Here is a 15,915-nt window from a genome sequence, read left to right as displayed (position 1 = left end):
TTATTTTTGTCAAAAGTATAGTTTATTTTCATTTCAGCTAACTGCGATGTTTTGCCACACCTACTTTTTACTGTAATAACTTATTTCAATCATGTAGTAAATAGTTGGGTACATGGAGAAAACAGTCATGTTTCTTGCAGCAATGATCTGTCAGCAGGAATTGGTGTTCAACATCCTGAGCAAGGCTCTTTTAACACTAGACTTGGACTACATTAGAAGATGCGGCTGCGATGCTATGAATGCGGTGCGTCATGAACGTTTTTATTTATCTTTTTCAGAGAGACAGGGGAAAGGCTGACTCACACGACTACATGTGGACTTTGAAAATACCACCTGTATTCATCACTTTAAATCTGTCGACGGTCGGTCTTTATATTCAAGCTCTTTATTTGCTCAAAGCATCAGTCATCACTCTAGTGACGTCACTAATTTAAGATACACTCGTAACACTTCTGATATCTGCGATTCTGTTTTCGAGAAACATTCAGATCCACACAAAAGCCATGGATTCTATCTCTTCCTGAACAGTTTTATTTATTTCATATCTAACTGTAGATAACTTCTATTTTGAGACGAGTGTTTTCACATTCAAGTACATAATGCCTTACATCAACGCCCCATCTGAAAAGGTAGAGGCTTTACATAAGGCAAGAGGAGCAGAACCTGCAAGCGATATAGAAGTTAAACAGTTACAGAGTACAACCTGGATTTGGACATAGTTGAAACATATTGTAATCCATCCATTATGCTTACCCCGAAAGGGCTTATAGTATAATACCAAATGAATGTACTATACACTGATTTCCAGCCCGAAAAGAAAATTGTCCCACATATCCTTAGAAGAAAAGAAAAAAGAAGAACCATCAAGGTGATACGAAACTAAATAACCCACAAAAATCAAAATAATCCTTCAACCTTGACATATCGAGAATCGTCATGCATTTATGTATTATGACAGGAAAAATAAAATGTATGGATTGCAGGAACAAAATTTAAGGCTCATCCAAGTTTTTCCCCAACAAAGCAGCAACAATGTGTTCTTCCCCACATTGTTCAGAAGGACATTGTTTCCAGCTTTATTCAGTTAGCACAGAAAGTACCATCAATCTGATTCGGGGGGGGGGGGGGGGGGGGGGGGGGGGACGACAAGAAAAATAACCCCTTACAGTTCTGGTGCTACAACAGGCATTCATCCACGTTCCCATCTTTATCCCATATGTGCAAGAACTGTGCCGAGTCATTTGGTCCCTCTTCTAATGAAGAACACGAGTACCAACACATTCCATTAGAAGTCATTGTAATCAGTTTATAACAAAGTTACGTAAAAATGGCACAGTCAGAGAAAATAAAGACATTGATAAGCACTACATTAACTCAAAGTACCCGGCTGCAGGTCCTCATCCAACCTCCTGCTCAGATTCTTCAAAACAAACATGGACACGCTGCTTCTGTCACATTAGCAGGTGGCCCTGCGTCGACCTACACGTATCCTCCTCCTGAAACGACTTGTGCTGTGAAATCCAGAGAGAACGCAATGGATAGAGAAGTACACAGAACTGTTCTGTAAGAGATAGAGTGCATGCATTTCTAAAATGCAAACCTTAGTCCCAGTTGATGCTCATACCCAGCGACACACCATATAAAAAAAAAACAAAAACCAAACTAAAATCCCTTTTTATGGGTGTTTCTATTTGTATATATAGTATATATAATTTACATTTTTGTGGTTCCTAGTAAAAGTACCTCACGTCTTTCATATCATTATACATTTATGACCGGCTACTGTCTCAATCAATCACAACAACAAGACCTCATGGACAATAATTTCAGGTATACATTCAGGACTTTCTGTAAAAAGTCTTACAATATTCTTTACAATTCTTTAAAAATACAGAGAAGCAAAAATATTGGTGATACATCAGTCCACTGTCCTGCAGAGGCTGCTCAACCATAGCTCAGAGTCTTTCTTCTACACAGCTTCAGATTATTTTACACCTCCCCCTAAATGCTTCACTCTGTATGAATCTCTGTCTCGGGCCTCTGCATGGCCAGGCTAGTCTGGATAAAGGCCCCCTGACCTAGAGCTGTGGAGTAAGCTCTGTTGTTGTGGCTCACTGGAAATCCTGGGGCTGGGTAGGAGCTGGACGCTCCATGTTTTTGAACAGGGGCATGAGGCTGAGGTACTGGGTGGTAATCGTCCAAGTTGTCATAGTGGGACTGCACTGCTTTCGTGCTGTGTTTCTGACACGAGTAGTCTCTGTCTAGGTCTGCTTTGGCCTGGCTGTAGTGCTGCTCTCGGACGCTGTGCGATCGCTCGGGTTTGGAGCGGCCGATTTGTTCCCTGGGGGCTGATGACTGATCGTCTGTGCTGTGAAAGCCGCTTGATGTTTTCACTTTGCTCTGGTGGTGGTCAGAATCTGGACACTCGTAACGCGCCTGAAAGTTCCTCTTGTGTTTAGACCTGCTGCCGTCGTCTCCGGGCTCATACTTGGCCTCGTGCCGACCGCTCTCCTGCTGGTGAGAGAGACTGTGGCTCAGAGCAGAGGGGAGGGAGTGAGAGGACTGGCATTTCTTGGAGCTGCTTTGCTTGGAAAGTGCATCAGGCTTGTCACCCACTCCGCTGCCCTGGACATGCTTGTCAGTCTCCATGTACATGAGGGCTTCAGGGTCCGACACCATTTGTCTGGGCAGGTAGCGGCCGTCTTTGCTCTCAGACGGTATCAGCACAGCTTTGCCTGGGTCAGATTTACTGCGCAGGTGCAGGGTTTCATAGCCTGATATATCTGCTGGTGTGAACAAGCCCACGTTGTCATATTGAGAGAGGACGGGGCCTTTAACCTTAAGCCTGGCCCTGCTCTCCCTGCGGATAGAATGCATACGCAACCTTTCGGACTCCTCTGGGTCCCAGGATAAGTAAGCAGCAACTTCTTTGCTCCCATGCCCGGGGGGCATGTCCCTGCTCACAAAACTGTGCTCCTTCCCAGGAGGAAGAATGTGGCGAGTGAGGTAGTGATACCCAGTCGCCTTCCCACCAGGACGCCCAGGAAGTGTTCCTGCATCTCGGCCGCTGTAGGAGTGAAGGTGCCTGACTCTGATAGTGCCGTATGGGTCGATGTCATAGAAAGGCGCCTCCAATGGGCCTGAACCAGAATATGGACTGTAGCGGTACTGGACTCGTCCGTTCTCAAAGTAAGGCTGCAGCTGGGTAACATGGTAGTCTGCCTGCGAGGACTGCTGCGGGGGCTGCTGGTAGGCTTTGCACTGGTACACCGGTCGGTGGTAGAAGAACATGTCGTCATCTGGAGGAACTTCAGTCCTCTGGATGGGCACTGAGCGAATGCTGGAAGGAACATGGAGCGAGTGCACTCTGCGGATGGTGGGATAGCCATGGGTTCTGTCATGACTGTAGCCCTGGTGCCCAGGCCCTGGGGCTAGGTAAACACTCCTGGGGTTTCCTCTGGACTTGATGGAGTGATGGTAGGACCTGGGGCCTAAAGTGCTGTATCTGTTATCTATTCGGGCACTGTAGGGTATCTGAGGCTCAGACTTTGACACATAGGTGTGTGGAGGGACACTGTCTGGTTGGTAGTGGTGTGGTATAGACTGCGGGCCCAGAGTTACAGACCTCTGGTGGTAGTATGCAGCTCCTGGAGGATCAATTAGGACGGGTTCTCCTTTAGCGTGGTACAGGTAGGCTGGCTGGTGCGTGGAAGATTTACGAGGAGAAAGAGGATGGTGAGGGAGAGCATCCTCCATATGGCCAGACGGAGGACCTTCACCCAGGATATGGTAGGAGGTTTCACTGTGGCTGAGTGCTGCTGTGGCCAGTTTGCTCTCTATAGTGCGAACAGGAGGGGCAGGAGGAGTGGGTCCATAGGAGTCGTGATATTTTCCAGACTCTGCACAGGGCTGCACTGGCTTTATGGCCTCCCAAGGTTTCTCCACAGGCTCAGCAGAGGTGGGTGCGACTCTTGCGCTAGCCTTTGAGAGATGAGGCTGGGGTTGGACTAATGTCTGGGAATGTGTGTGAGGCTGTGTCTGAGCTGGAGGTTGTATTTGGGCTTGGCTCTGCTGCTGAGTTTGGGTTTGGGGTGGTGGGACTGATCTTTTCAGCTTCTGAGCTGGCTGTTCTGGTGGTTTTGGAAGAACTGGGGGTGGTGCCTTCTCCTCTGGTTTGACCTGAGAAAAAGAGGCCAACACAGGATAAGTCATTATTTATATCAGGTTTAGGGAAAAAAACAAAGAAAGAAAAGAAAAATAAGAGTTGTGCATTTTTTTTTATAGTAACACAAGACTTTTCCAATATGAACTGTAAGTATCTAAAGTATCAGAGTATTTGAATGCAGAGTAGTAGTGGTATACAGTCAATTATTTAAAAAATACCTATATACATACATACAGGTAGAGACTTGCAGCCTACACCGAGGATAACTTCTGTCAAAAATAGGAGGTGGTGCTGAGAACATACTCAATCCCAAAACAGTGAGTTTTGAGATTCACTGCTAGGACCTCTTGGGACCAGCCAACGTGATATCCTTACCTCAGGACCAGCCAACGTGATATCCTTACCTCAGGACCATGCTGCTGTAAGTTTCCACTCTCCTTGTTGTTGCCACTGGGGGTTGTGGCTGCAGTGGAATTGGATGAGTTACTATGAAGTGGGACTGGTCCTGTCACAGGCTGCTGTCTTTCTGGACTTTTCCTGGTTGGAGAACTCCGGCTGGGTGATGTGGAGAGTGGGGCACAATTGTAAAGTGGAGTGTCTGGTGGGGGGTCCACGTCTGGCTGCGATGCAGTTATAGAGGACTTGGCACTGTCTGATGGCTTAGTGATCATGCTGGTTAACTCTGGTGGCTGGTGTTTGTTTGAAGGACTGGAAGTGGAGGGATGAGATGAAACTGTGATCACACTTGTAGCAGCACTGTTTGGTGGGGGAGTACTTCCTCGTCCAGCTCCGTCTTCTGAGGCAGTCTGGAATTGTAGGACAAAAGGATGTGGCGAGTCCTGGAAGCTGGAGGCCTCATGCGGCTGCAGAGGGGACAGCGGTGTTGAGGGCTCAGAAGACCGCAGTTGAGACTGAGTGGACACCTGCTGAGCAGACTCAGCCAGGGCCAGGGCCAACATGCGGGCAGCATTTTTAGGAGGTGGAGGAGGAGGGACAGAAGAGGGTGCTGTAGAGTTGAGGGAACAAGGGGTTGGGTCCTTTGAAGAGTCCAGAGTTGTGACTCCTAGTGGGAACACAAAAAACACAAGGGAACTATAGTTGAAGCATGAATAAGCAAGAGCTCTAGGTGATTGTGGAACAGGCGGGAAGGTTTTAAGGTGCTTTAAGAGTGGGGAAAAGGCGGGGAGTAAGTAAGGTGCTCAGACATCAGAAGAAAAAGGTTTAAGATGAAATCCTTGCAAAGCTAAACCTGGCAAAAAATACACACAAACACTTTACTTTTATTTTCATCTAAAGAACAGGTCGAAAGTATGTATCTCATTCGCTGCCCTACCTTGGTGCTCTTGGCTATTAGCAGCTGGTCCCTGCTGCACGCCGTCCTCTCCCTTTACCTCTCGGCTGTCCACACTGTCAAAGGCTGCCAGTTTAGAATTCAGCTCCATTTGAAAAACTTCACTTAGCGATGGCTCAGCTACTTTCAGCAATACACTGCCCATCAATGTAGGAGAGTCCTTGCATATCGAAGGAGAAGATAAAGACTGTGGAAAGACAGCCTGTCCAGCTGTAATCTTCCCACGTGTTTCTGCGGACAAAGTGTCTGAAGTGACAAAAGGTGTCAAACTGGCGGCCTTTCCACATTTAATAGGTGACACGGCCTGTGTGGGTTTATCAGTGTACGAGTAAGACGCAGTCAGCTTCTTGTTCTCTGCCTTTTCCCCTGTATTCACGCTGGTATCGGTGGATAGCGGGGAAGTCAAGCTGCTGATGAAGGAGGCAGAGATGAGATCAGAGCCATTGGTCTTGCCACAGATGTTGCCCCGGTTCCTCTTTAAAGTGGAGCCCTCAGCCCTGACCGGTGAATCATCCAGGGGGAAGGCATAGGTGGTGTCAGGGAGACTGCACTGGAATGACATGGGGTCGAAGTCCAGGGAGGCCATCCCGATGTCTGGAGGGCTGAGGTCCACGTCTTCACCTGCTGAGCGTGGAGGCGAGATAAGAGCAGGCACACAGATGGGTCCGTCGTCTCCGTCGCTGTCTTCTGTGCCATCCAGGTTATCATACGAGTTGCAGTGCTGCCGGCTGTCCAGCAGCTCGCCGTTAAAAGAGGCTGACAGAGCATCGCTGCTGGAGCGCGGTCGCCGAGGACGGTACACCTTGGACTCGCCTGGCGGAAGAACAGAACACAAACGATAAAGATAACGACCGATTAAGCTTTCTATTCCAAGTTTAAGTGAAGTGGAGGTCATAACTAATTACCTTCAACATTATGCAGGGAACTCAGTGACTCTTCACTTTTGGCTGACCTTAATGTTGCAGTGTCTCCTCTTCCTCCTGAAACACAACCATCAACATTCACTGCTGTCACTTTGGTGTATTTTGTTAAGCTCTTGTTGCTGCACAACGCTGATTAGCTCCAGACAGTTTTTACTGCAGATGCGGCGTGAGCACTCACCAGCGAGAGCCATAGCCTTCAGCTCATTAGGCTCACTGGGATTGCGGTGCAACTTCCGCTTGGACATAGAGGAAGACTTGCCCAGGTTAAAGAAAGAACGCCAACTACCTACAGGAGACTTCTTCGACTTGTTAGGCGGTCTCTTCCTATAATAGAAAATGATGATGGACAAGAAAGTCTTGCAGTCTCACCAAAACACCAGCAGAAGGAGCACCATGCAAGGTTTTTCCATTATAATAGACATTAATAAAACAGGAAAACAGCAAACCTCTCTGTGGGAAACTCAATGACGGTGTGGAACTTGCCCTGCAGAGCAGCTGGACCTTCACCCACTTCAATGTACTTGCTGTCTTCAGTGACTGGAGAGTTGATCTGAGCCTGGGTCCTGGCCTGGGCCTCCTCTAGACTTAGAAGCTTTGTTGAGGGTGATGAAACCAGCAGGGACTTTGGCCGTGACAAAGAGTTGTGACCTGACAATGTAGCAGAAAAACGATCAGTGGCAAACTATTTGAATTTAGCTTAATGTGTGCACGCTGGCGGGATGTCTATACCTGCTCCCTCTCTTATTAGTGAGCTGAGTTTAGTGCTGAAAAGCACATCAACATGGTTCAAAATGAACTCCACCACTACAGACTGGATTCGAACTTCCATGAAGGCTGCTGTGCCGCTGAAGCAGGCGGATTCAATCTGTTTTGACCTGAGACAACAAGAGAAAACGCGAAAACAGAAGTGAAATTTTCTTTAACTCAGTTAAAGAAAATTGGAATTTGAGTAAAACCATTCTGAGATGAATTTCCAACATGTGATGGCTGCTTAAACCCTTCAGTTCAGGCAGAATGACTCATTATAAAAAACAGACAGAGTGTACTTTGTGTGGCAAACATTAGAAATCAGGCCAGTCTAAGAACCCAGAGTGTGTGGCACCAAAAAGAACAGCAACTTTTATTTCTTATACTTGAAATTAAAAAGCTCATTAGAGGCATCTTGAAGTCTCCAGCCAGTTGAGCAAATGTACAGATGAAGAGTTACAATTCATTCAACACAATGAAAGAAAGCAGGATGAGCTCTCACCTCAGCAGGTTGGGCGCCCACACGATGGCAAGGTTCTTACTGTGCATGTTGGTTATGTAGCTAAATGCTGCCAGGCGGGAAAGGTGCCTCATGAGGAACTCCAAGGTCCTAAGAATCACATATTCAGATTCAACTTGCTCCATCAGTGATGTGCACGCTAACGGACATGATAAAACTGTCTTCAGAGCATCAGCGTTTTGCTTTAATCCCTATTGGAATGCCAGTTGCAAATTTCACACAGTCTGGGAAATTCAATTAATCCTAACACAGACAAAGATTCCACTCAGTGCAACAGCATTACAGAAAGCTCTGATTCTAACACCATCAGACAGACAACTGAATGCACAGCCAGTCTGTAACCCTGCAGCTCCTTAGCCTGCCAATGGGGGGCAATGTGCCTCTACACTAACCTGTAATGCGGTGGCGGAAGCTGCTGGATGACGTCATGGATTTTGATGAGTCGTTCTTCGTCTGTCGCTGCTGATACAGCCTCCTTCGAGTGAAAGCAAAACAAGAGATTAGGAGACAGGGAGAGACTGACAGTAATGGGATTTGGCGCTATGTCCACATTAAGCTTAATCCATTGATATCCCAAGTTCATGCTGATATATAGGGCACAGACAGAACATCGGTCTGTAACCGCGAAGCCCCCCTCCTCAGTCTAGCTGCCATAGCAACCAGTAAGTATTTACTTCATCCTGAGGGATGCCTCTGGTGTGCTTGGAGAAAGTTTTTATTCCAAGTCACACACAGTGGTTTGCTGCATTTTTAATGACAGGGTGTGTCGAATGCGGTGCTATTATTTTAGGGGTGTCTATGGCCCATGACTGGAGGAGGAATTTCAAGAATTCCTATAAGATAAACCTGTTTTATTTCTTTTCTATCGAGATCAAATTTGAAAAGTCAGCAGTCAGTCACGGCCAATCTGCAACAGTTAGCAGCCCTGTAGCCCACATTAGTGTTTTACTTACAGAGAACTTCTCGTAGAGCTGGTAGGTGAGCAGTGGATTAGGCAGCTCTCTGAAGTAGAGTTTACAGAGCGAGCCAACACAGTGGATGTCCTGGATGTAAACATCTTTGGTCAAGTCAGGGATCTGCTCAGAGTCAAACTCATGCCTGATGGGAGAGAAAAGGACAAAGCAACAAACTGCAGTCAACAAACTAACATGTGAGTGCTGAGACAGGCCATGAAACGGTTCTACTTTCCAGTAGTGTTTGCAAAGATCTTTTCCCAGCAATGCATCAATCTTTTCTCCATATAATATTACACAATGTCAGAGTGTCACATGGGCTCAGGATTGGCAGAGCAGGTCATCTACTAATCTGAACGTTGGTGGTTCGATCCCCGGTTGTTCCAATCTGCATGCAAGATGCTGAACCCTGAGCTGCTCCTGATGCATTCATCAAAGTGTGATCATTAGAAAGCATCAACGTGTGTGTGAATGGGTGAGAGAGACATGTTGTATAAAGTACTTTGAGTGCTGAGTCCCAAGCATTGGATGTCGGTCAGTTTGTGCCTCCTTACCGCAATTTCTGGATATTTGAAGCAATTCCAGACAGGCGGTAAATGCCGTCCACCACGCCGTGCTTCTCAATGAATTCCGTGCAGCTCTTGAGGACCTGGGGCACTGTCAAACAAAAACAACGGCAATTCATCATTTTCAATCTTTGCTGAGAAGCAGGACAGAAGAAGATGCCAGGATACTGAGGGTGGACCAACTTTTTTGTGTTTTCTGATGGAAAAACACTCTCGGAGCTAGAGTGGACACATACGCATACTGAATCATGCATTTCTTGACCTGGTACTGTTAGGTTGCCTTAAAACATTTTCTGTTTTGATGCAGGCAGTCTGTAAGGAAACTGTCAGCGTGTGAGGCAACCAATCACCGAGCCAGTGATTGTGTGGTAGACCGCTAAAATCACGAAAAAGCTTAGTGTCTCCTCATTCTCCTTCAGGAGCTATGCATAATACAGACATGTTATTCGTCTATGTGAGCGTGTCTATGGAAGATAAGGACAGTGTGTATATGTACGAGGAGGCCTCCCCACAGCTCACACATCATTTTAGATTGACAGAGTGGGACACTTGCTGAAGCAGCTGTTCAAATTCCACATGTAGCCAGAGAGAAAATAAGGCCATTCATTCAATGTGAACAAACAAGCGGATATTCTACCGCACAGGAGAGGACCGAGTGGGAAGAACTTGTTACAAGTATCTCTTTCCACAAAGATGCACAGCATGTGTTTAAATGTGGAAATCACTAGACTGTTTCCTCATCTTTTAAAAGCACTTTAAACTGTTAACCTGGCCTGTGTTCAACAAGAAGTGAAAACCCTTTATCCCTTACTCACGGATGTATCACATGAGCTGGGTTTTGAAAGATGGCATACAAATTACAAGAAGGGCTACAATGAATCTTTATGTTATGCTGGGAGCAAGCGCTGTTTCCTACAGACGTCTGTACAATCATACTGTATTTTAGAATCGGAGGAGTCACAACATGATGACAGAAAGAACGCAGGTTTAAGGCACTTCCAAGGCAAGATAAGTAGAATTCATGTGCCTTTTACAGATGACGACAAAATTATTAGCCCCCCTATGAAAATTTTATTTTTTAAAATTGTTTTAAGTATTTCCCAAGTGCTGTTAACAGTAGCAAGGAATTTTTAATACAGCTTTTCCAAAAATTACAGTTTTATTTTGGAACCTTCGTAATATTTTTTCTTTGGACTCAGAAACAAAATGACTTCATCAAAACTAAACAATTGCAGAATCAAAATTTATCCAGGCTGTTCTTTAAGGTGTCCGTTCTGCAGAAGCAGTTGTTCTGGGGTCTTCCTCACAAGTAAACACCTTAACTGTCTGACCGAGCACCATGTGACTGAGACCTCACGTCTCCCCTTACAAGGTAGGGCAGGATTTCCAGAGGTCAGTCCAGCTCCTTCACCCACAAATGTGTGACAGAGCACCCACTGATAGGCGACTATACTATTACATGGTTTGAACTGTGATCGCTGTAAACAAATGTGCTGGCCAAATGAGAATCCTGCACGTCCACACATGCAATGTCATCCATTAACCTGAACAAATGGGCTTTTAAGCTGAACTAAAATTAAGTTACTGATCAGTGCTCAACAACAGAGCAGTATTATTAAGCCGGTCAGAGCTGATGTTAGGGTGTAATCAGGCCACCATTATGACCATTATAGCCAGATACCAGGCTGCAGATGGACTTTCAATACAGCAAACATCTTCAGTGCAACCAGATGAGCTACAAGCTCATATTTGCATGCCGAATGAGGCGGACGCCATTCAAACAACTGTAAGATAACAGGTGAAGTGAATAATAATCTGGTTATGCTGCAGTGTTCTTCCGGGAAACCTCGGGACCTGGCATTCACGTGGATGTCACAGCATCCACTCCTAAAAGCCAAGGCTACAGCGTGGCTACCATGGCTACAGCGGGACAAAGTGTCTCCAGCAGGACAGAGTGTCGGCCAACGGGCAAAAAAAAGGGCTCTGGACCAACTTCAACAACGACAGCTAAGGCGACCCAGCCTCTAAACTCTCCAAGCAAACTGGAAAAGTAAGATAGATGACAAGAATGCTTACCAGTGCAGTATCCTAATCTAGAAAATGAAAGGTTTTACGTAGGCTGTCAGAGTAAGCTACATAACCGCTCAACATGTAACCACTCTGTGCACAGACATTTGGACTGTAATTTCCATTAAAATTCCAATATTTGAAGAGCAAAAAAGCTTTTTTTTAGCCACAATTATGCGATTGACTACTGATATCATTAACGGTTTCAAACGCTGCAGTTTTGTAATGCTCTGTCACTCACCATCATGTCCCGAGTTGAGGAGGTGTTCTCCCAGGTCACAGCCAAACACCCTCTCCCGGAGGATGCCTCTCTGCTTCAGCTTCTGCTTGGTGGGCCTGGACTTCATGAAGGAGCGCAAGAAGGTGATCAGCTTCCCGTGCTTTTTAGACACTGAGGAATCAGGGAGGGAGGAAAGGAAGGACACATTTTAGATCCCTCACACAGCAATACGTGAAGGCTCAGATTTCCCACAAGATGCATCCATGCACTACAACTAAACCCCCAAGATCGCTTCAGGTTGTCCCATTGTGAATTTCAGCTTCATTGTAACGGAAACTCCTCTTTTATGCATCTGTAATTTCCTTAAGCAACGTCTTCATTCTAAAATACCGCCTTCCTGGCAATTACAAAGGAGTCCCTCACATCCATGAGCATCTATTCAAGAGAAGATACACCCCCCCCATATCAATCAGATAGTCTGAGAAAATCCATAAGCTCCTTAAATTACACACCATTTGTTTTCGCTACTTTGAAGAGACGTGGAAACGCTATCCAGTGAATAAGATAAGCTGCCTGTTTGGGAGGACAGAATTCTTGACTGCTAGGATGAGTCGTTTTACACTCTCTGGTCACTTTACTTGACACAGTTGTGTAGACTTGCTTCATGAAAGCTTCAAATGTCCTTTAAACGTGCATTTAGTTCACAACAACATGGAAAAAACAAAATGCACAAAAACTCCAGCATGTTTCCATTCACCGCTCACAGAAGCATAATGGTATACTGGTGCACTGTGTCAGTCATTCAAAGAGCAGAGTGGGTATTCAATAAACTTCACCTTCCTCTTATGTTAGCTTTCTGCTACCATCTCTTATGTTAATGGGTCACCAAAAAAAAAAAAAAAAAAAAAACCCTTAAAACAGGGTTCATCATCCAGTTTGATTGTCACCTACTGGTTACCTCGTTAAGCTACCTTAACCATAAAAAGTATGTTTTTATTATTTTTCTTATGGCCCCCGGGGCTTTTGTTACAGTTTACCCTCTCATTTTCAATGTTTTAAAAAAGGTTGTTATAATATCTTACTATTACTGAGGAGTATTAGAAAACATCTCTAAAATATATTTGTTTTATTTATTTTTTATGTAAATATTAACTATAGTAACATCCGTGGTGTTATGGGTCTGTTTAGACTTATACATATTTACTCTAAGAAAAGGGCAAAAAAAATTATTTTTTCAAACGTTTTGTTGTGAACAATATTGAAACAACAGCGATGGTGTCTGTAAAAACAACCTGAAGAACGCGGAGCCCTGTAACTGTCCGTCTGGACTTTTCCAGGGAAGCAGTAGGGATAAAGAGCGCCGTTTGTTCAGGGAAGGAGAGAAGCCCCTAACTTCTCTCTAACAGTGTTAGTGAGCTCAGAGTGTGTTTATGATTTCAGTTTTAGCCCTAATTGTCTTCTATTATAACGGGGTCGGAACCAACCCCAACGACACAAAGGTCATAATATCTGCCAGAGCTTTTTATTTAATATAACATTTAAGAGGCACTCTTATGCATTTAAAACCTAAAACTGGGTCTGTGTCGACCCTAACAAAGACGATGGGTAATGCTGTGATTTCCTTACTGGGAACGTTTTTCATTTTCACATTATATCGTCTAGCCACGGATCACTTTAAAACTCTTAAAGCATTATCAGCTGCCCTTCTGTGTACCTCCACCACACTGGAAAGCTTCAGAGTTAAGCCTGAGTCATCACAGAGAATGAAACCATGTCTAATCTTTTGTGTGTCTGCCCTCACAGACGTCAGCGGTCTGCTCTCAGCTTGTATCAACCACTTCAGTCAAGACGTTCTTTACTTATTATTGTTTTGTTTTTTAAGTTGCCTCTTTTTGATCATTATACCTTCCAACCCTTCACACTAACTACTTGTTTGACTTTCTGTCACCCTGAAAGTTATTTTTTTCTCTTTAACTTGGAGAACTGATCATCCATGCTACTGAAATCTGACACAGACTGCGTTGATTGAGAATAACAAGCAGTAAGAACCAGTGAAAGTATGAGGAAATCATCTAACACCTATAGTATCTACTGATCACTGACTTCTTGAAGTGAAAGCAACATCTGGAACTTATATATATCTTCCAACTGACTCTTGCCTGAGTGGAAAAACTGATGTGTCGCATCAGTTTTTAAAAAAAACTTGTGTTCCAGGACACATTCCTTCAACCCGTTCTAAATGCAGTCACGATCACAGCCCTTACACTCCTCATGTGTTTCACTGATTTATATTTATTTTACCTTCATATCAGATTTCTGTTATCTCCAGACTGGAAGAAATGTACGAGTTGCAAATTCCATTAAATAGATGCCAAATCTTTTTAAAAATGAGGCTTCTCTTTGCTGCCTGTTGCCAGACTGCGTTCTGCTACCGCTGCAGTCCAACTAAAAGTAGGCCACTGCTTACCGATCTCAATCGCCAGAAACGAAACAGCCCGAGTGAAAGAGCCGCGTTTGGAAGATGATGTTAAGACAGTAACAATATCTGAGCAGCCGTTTGATTAACAGACGTTGTGAAGACTTTAGGTTGCCTTGATAGAGATGAACTCAAAGATGTCCTGTTGTATACATCATTTAAAAATAAGCAGCCACCGAGCGAGAGCCACTTGTCAAGAAACTATTAGGTGAAAACGGATTAGAAGCTGCCTCTTCTGCATATTAAAAACACACTATTGAGGCAAACTGCAAACTACGCTGACTTAATTGACGGTCCGCTGAGTACATTTAGACGCAAACATCCAGCTGACAGTAAAAACTAACAAGCTGGTGGGAAAGGAAAGTTACTTTTGAGCTTAATGGATTTTATGGTGCACACGGGGGGCGCAAAGAGGAAGTGTTTCACTGGTACCGACTCTCAGTACCATCAGTCCAACTACTCCACAACATGCTACCAATCCTGTCAATTTGTGTTCACTGACGCTGAATCGTTGTCAGCTAAGGGCTTCCTACTCCAATCAGATAAACTGTGTGCAACAAAACGTTGAACACTGTCTGTAGAGAAGCATTTTAATGAAGGAGCACAATCAGCTCTGAATTAAGAACTGATCGCTCCATTTCAGGAGAAAGCAGGGCTACAGTTTACCCCTCAGGGAGAGATTCCTTCTGCTGCCATGCCCACACACAAAACCGCTGAGACAGCACAGTTGACTTTCTGTTGAGACATCAAAAAGGGCCTCAAGTATGTTTTGGTTTGTTTGTTTGTTTGTTTGTTTGTTTGTTTGTTTGTTTGTTTGTAACTGTGCAGGTTTACAATGACACGTTCCTTTTTAAACAACTCCAACGTTCTGTAAGACCTGAGAAAGAAGTGCAAAAACAACCATGATTCTCTGGAGGACGGACAGAGACTCCCATCTGCTCACTGTCAAAGGAGATGACAGCCCGGGGGCTGAGCGTGCTCGGCACTGGAGCTGAAATCCAGCTGGTTAAAAGGCTTTTAGTTTAACGATAGTGGGACTGATGTAGGCTTTAAAAAAAACTCTCTCTGACATTAATTACACGATTTGTAGCTCGTGGCACCTAAGGGGGTAGACCAGCGACTGGGTGTCCCAACGGGAACATTTTTAAAACCAAAGAAAAACTGAAGCCGCACTCACAACAAGTTTCTCACCACTCACAACTGTGAACATGACAGCTTGTCTCAAATAATGCTTCAGACCATCAACATAAAAAAGGACATTAACATTTCATTACATGTTTCAGATAGCTTATACCTTATCCTAGCACCTTTGTTGCACCACAGTAACAACATCAGACCATCTGCTTCTTGAGAAAGTGGTATGCACTTCCATTTCCTTTACTGCTCCAGGCATAGGTGGATGTCCTGGATTTCTTATTTTTGTTATTAGTTTCCATTCTCTTCTCTGACCGCGCAGCCTTGGCTTATTACACCAACGTCTGGGGGTGGAGACTGAATTGGGTGGTCATTTATATAAATTGACAAATAAATAATCACAAGTTGGGGTGCACAAGAGCTTTTAAATATTACGTTCCAAGTTGTTATGACTCTAGCATGAGTTATTACTATGTATGAAACAAAAAAGCACCAATGCTGTATCCTACATTGCCCATGATGCCGCTGGACATTATTTCAATAGATCCTCCCCATGAAGTAAAGTTTGAATTGTGAGCTGCAATTGTAATAATTTCAAAGTAAGGAAACAGCTCAACTCAAACTCAGATGACATCAATATCTGATGACAATTCTGCTACAGGCCTTGCAACGTTGCAGCCACCCCCAGCCCCTCTGGGTTCTTATTTAAGTTTTAAGGCATGATCTACATTAACTTTAAATTCAGGAGAACATGAAAAACTGCACGTAAAGCAACCTTGCCCTCCTTGGAAGT

The 15,915-nt window shown here is 44.6% G+C and overlaps 1 protein-coding gene across 8 annotated transcripts in view; it reads right to left on the bottom strand.

Moving 5' to 3' along the window:
- Window positions 1–508: 508 nt before the first annotated feature.
- arhgap32b (Rho GTPase activating protein 32b) overlaps window positions 509–15,915 on the bottom strand; it is a 124,388-nt gene continuing 108,981 nt past the window's right edge. For all 8 annotated transcript variants that reach the window (XM_082549179.1, XM_082549174.1, XM_082549176.1 and 5 more), the window contains 12 exons: window positions 11,534–11,683; window positions 9,214–9,316; window positions 8,660–8,804; window positions 8,099–8,181; window positions 7,689–7,796; window positions 7,169–7,314; window positions 6,886–7,087; window positions 6,618–6,763; window positions 6,422–6,496; window positions 5,499–6,329; window positions 4,570–5,228; window positions 509–4,179 (listed from right to left, as the gene is read on the bottom strand). In XM_082549179.1, coding sequence (XP_082405305.1) covers window positions 2,011–4,179; window positions 4,570–5,228; window positions 5,499–6,329; window positions 6,422–6,496; window positions 6,618–6,763; window positions 6,886–7,087; window positions 7,169–7,314; window positions 7,689–7,796; window positions 8,099–8,181; window positions 8,660–8,804; window positions 9,214–9,316; window positions 11,534–11,683 — 4,817 coding nt within the window. In that variant the 3' untranslated portion in view covers window positions 509–2,010. The remainder of the gene's footprint in view (window positions 4,180–4,569; window positions 5,229–5,498; window positions 6,330–6,421; window positions 6,497–6,617; window positions 6,764–6,885; window positions 7,088–7,168; window positions 7,315–7,688; window positions 7,797–8,098; window positions 8,182–8,659; window positions 8,805–9,213; window positions 9,317–11,533; window positions 11,684–15,915) is intronic.

Source organism: Aulonocara stuartgranti, assembly GCF_965226115.1.
Source record: "Aulonocara stuartgranti genome assembly, chromosome: 10".
Classification (NCBI taxonomy): domain Eukaryota; kingdom Metazoa; phylum Chordata; class Actinopteri; order Cichliformes; family Cichlidae; genus Aulonocara; species Aulonocara stuartgranti.
This window is presented reverse-complemented; position numbering and strand designations above follow the sequence as displayed.